The sequence below is a fragment of the Habropoda laboriosa genome, unplaced genomic scaffold (genome assembly GCF_001263275.1).
Source record: "Habropoda laboriosa isolate 0110345459 unplaced genomic scaffold, ASM126327v1 scaffold105, whole genome shotgun sequence".
NCBI classification, from domain to species: domain Eukaryota; kingdom Metazoa; phylum Arthropoda; class Insecta; order Hymenoptera; family Apidae; genus Habropoda; species Habropoda laboriosa.
In genome coordinates this window covers 303,594-306,540 of record NW_017100206.1, presented here as the reverse complement: position 1 = coordinate 306,540, position 2,947 = coordinate 303,594, and the positions used below count along the sequence as shown (strand labels likewise).

At 47.8% G+C, this 2,947-nt stretch overlaps 1 protein-coding gene across 1 annotated transcript in view; it reads right to left on the bottom strand.

The window, feature by feature from the left end:
• The window catches only part of LOC108570593 (plexin-A4), a 252,813-nt gene that overhangs the window by 4,614 nt on the left and 245,252 nt on the right, over positions 1–2,947 (bottom strand). Inside the window, exons 6-8 of the mRNA XM_017932473.1 lie at positions 809–1,540; positions 611–736; positions 9–380 (exon numbers count right to left, since the gene is read on the bottom strand). Of these exons, the coding sequence (XP_017787962.1) occupies positions 9–380; positions 611–736; positions 809–1,540 (1,230 nt within the window). The remainder of the gene's footprint in view (positions 1–8; positions 381–610; positions 737–808; positions 1,541–2,947) is intronic.

The following is a 2,947-nucleotide window of genomic DNA, read 5'->3' as shown; positions in this document are numbered from 1 at the left end:
TGTATCACAGGGTTGGGGCAGGTTTGATTGCTGTTCAACCATACGCCGGTGTCTCGTTCACAGTTGTCCTTCACCTCGCATCTGTCCGTGCTCTGGCACCAGCCACAGTCGTACTTTGGCGCGAGGGTCAAGCACATTCCGCAGTTGTCGGCCATGTCGCGGCACCGGTATATCACCAGATGGATGTTGTGCGGGTTGTCCAGGGGTTTGGAGCCGCCCCAGATCACCGCGAAGGGTACGGTGATGTTCGGTGCACGGGACGTGTACAAAAACTCGGTCTCGTCGCAGTAAATCGTGTCGGCCAGCAGGCGAGCGTTCACGCTCGTCACGCGGCCCTCTATGTTGAACTGACAGACGAACCTGGTCTGCACGATGAATTGCTGGAAAAGACGTTTCGCATAGGTTAGCGCGTCAATCATGCCGCCGCGGACGGCATCACGAAGCTCACGGATCGTTCTCTCTCTCTCTCTCTGTCTCTTGTCGCGTCTAACGAAAGAGCCCGCTAACGACACGTGAAAACGTGTCCGTGGAATTAATGTGACAGCATTAGCGGGATTTCTAACCGCTTGAGAAAGATGAATACACCGGCCTATGCGTATTATATACTTACCCCGATGATGTGCACTTTAACTCGTATCACCTTCTTCACGCCGGAAGACACCAAGATCTCCTGGGAATCGGTCGCGTTCAGCGTGGGACAGAATGCTGGACCACTTCTGTAGCTTGGACCCGTTCTCTGTCGATGTAAAATTGTCCAGTTTTAAACACCGTCAGTTGATCCGTTCGAAACAGAGAAGCTTCCACTTACGCTAACTCCCGTGACCAATATATCGTTCCGACAGTTCTCAGCTGTGTCATGCGTGCATCTGTGACCGTCCACGCACCAGTCGCAGGGGAAGCTCGACGATACGCATTTGGTGCACGAGCTGTACGTGTTACAGTCGAAGAACGTGAAATTCGTGTTGACCAGGTCAGGTCCGTTCGTCATTCGAACGGACAGTTTCGCGGTGAAATGATGCTGTCCCGGTGAAATAGGTGGCAACAGATCTGTACGCGGTGTGGTACAGTTCACGCCGAACGATTTCCTCGACGCGTTGGTGATCAAGGTTTTGTCCAGGGTGGAGAACGCGCAGAGAAATTGTCCAGATAGCGTTGGTAGATTCTCGATGATCAATTCCAGGGTTCTAGCCGTTGTTCGTTGCAGTTGATTCGGTGTGACGGACGTGATGGTAGTGCATCGACCGCTTTTGTAAGAGATCCAATAGAGCGGATCTTTGGCGGCATCCTGACAATCGCTGCGCAGGGTACATTTGTTCTCCAGCGAGCACCAGCCGCAGTACGGATCCTTAGCTCCCAGACAATCCAGGCAGGTCTTGTACACCGAACATTCTTGCACTTTCACCTTGGACACCGTTTTATTCGTCATCACGTACAGATGCATCAGCTGAGAGTCGAATAACAGGTCCGGGTTCACCGGGCAGTCCTCGTCGATCTCCAGGTCGCCGTATTCCAGGGCCAGGGTCGAGCTTTCCACTACCACCTGTGAAAAGGAAACGTGAACGTGTCGTGATTAATCGTGCACTCGATTGCGTAACACACACGCTTTTACGCGAGAGACTCGACCTCGAAGCGCGCGCGCGCGGGAACGTTCGAAACTCGGCAAGGTTGCAAACCTTGCGCGGTTTTTGTTGGGAATGTCGAGAGGTCGATTGCGAAAGTCGAGCACGATCGTTCGGTCTCGCTCCAGATACGAGGGGGAAAAATTGTTAATTGCTGGGTGATTCGAGGATTCTCGTTTCCTCGCCTGTCTCTAAATACTGTAACGCCATTTCGGTGTTTCAGTTTATGGTCTGCCTTTGGGAAGGAGAACTTGCGAGGTTCTTGTTCACTTGTAAACGTCGACTCGTCGAAACGAGTCCTGTCGATTAGTCCGATTTCATTGTCCAGAAACGAATTGGACGAGTCTGAATAAAGAACAGAAAGAGGCTGTCTGGGGCTAATTCAACCCCTGTGTTCGTTGTATTTCTTTCGAAGTTGTAATTCAACGTGGTTTATTCAACGAAAACGCGCGGTACAGACTGATTTATCTGCCACGATAAATTAAACATTTACAGGAAGTTTATGGGGACGAGTGCAACTCGTTCGTTGCCATATTCTTGAAATATTAATCGATCGTCGTTGTGCATCGTTAACGTTAACATGCATGTTTCCATTCTTTTTTTGTCCTTTTATTTTTTTCGTCGCCTCTATCCGGCTTTATCTCTCGGTTTAACACCTCAATCCGCCGTATGGAGCACGGAACGAGCGATTAATTTCGCCACGGAGACACAGGATGGACATTTAAACATTTGATAATTTTACAAAGTAAATTCGACGCTTATCAGTCTTGCTGTCGCGAGCGAGTTGCAACGGAGAGGCTCGTTCACGGTCTTGGTTAAGGGGTAGCAAATTAAATCTCTGCAGCGACCGCAAACGCGACGAAGAAACGTCTTCCCGCTAGAATTACGCCCGTTTGTCTAATAAAAAGATCAGACCGTCGTTGGACCGAATGGCGAATAATAGTGACCGTCTCACGATGGTAAACTGGTCGGAGCTCGAACCTTTCAGGTGTTAATCTCATTTGTGAACAGATACTTTACTTGTATCTTGCGAATTATACTTGAAACTCGTTTAAATCTTATAAAAAGTAAATAGAAAAATTTCAGACGAATGTAAACAAATAATTTAAAGGGTTAAGGGGTTAAAAGTGTTCCTCGCGAATTTTTCACTCTCTCAAAAAATTAATTTCTTCTAATCTTTCAAAAAGTATTTTCACGTATCACTCTATTCTCGAGTAACACGCATAAAGAATACAGACAAACAATTCAAAGAGTTACAGTGACCGAAAAAAGTATTCATACACCCTATAAAATGGAATAACTTTTTTAAAATTTGGCCAAACGACTTG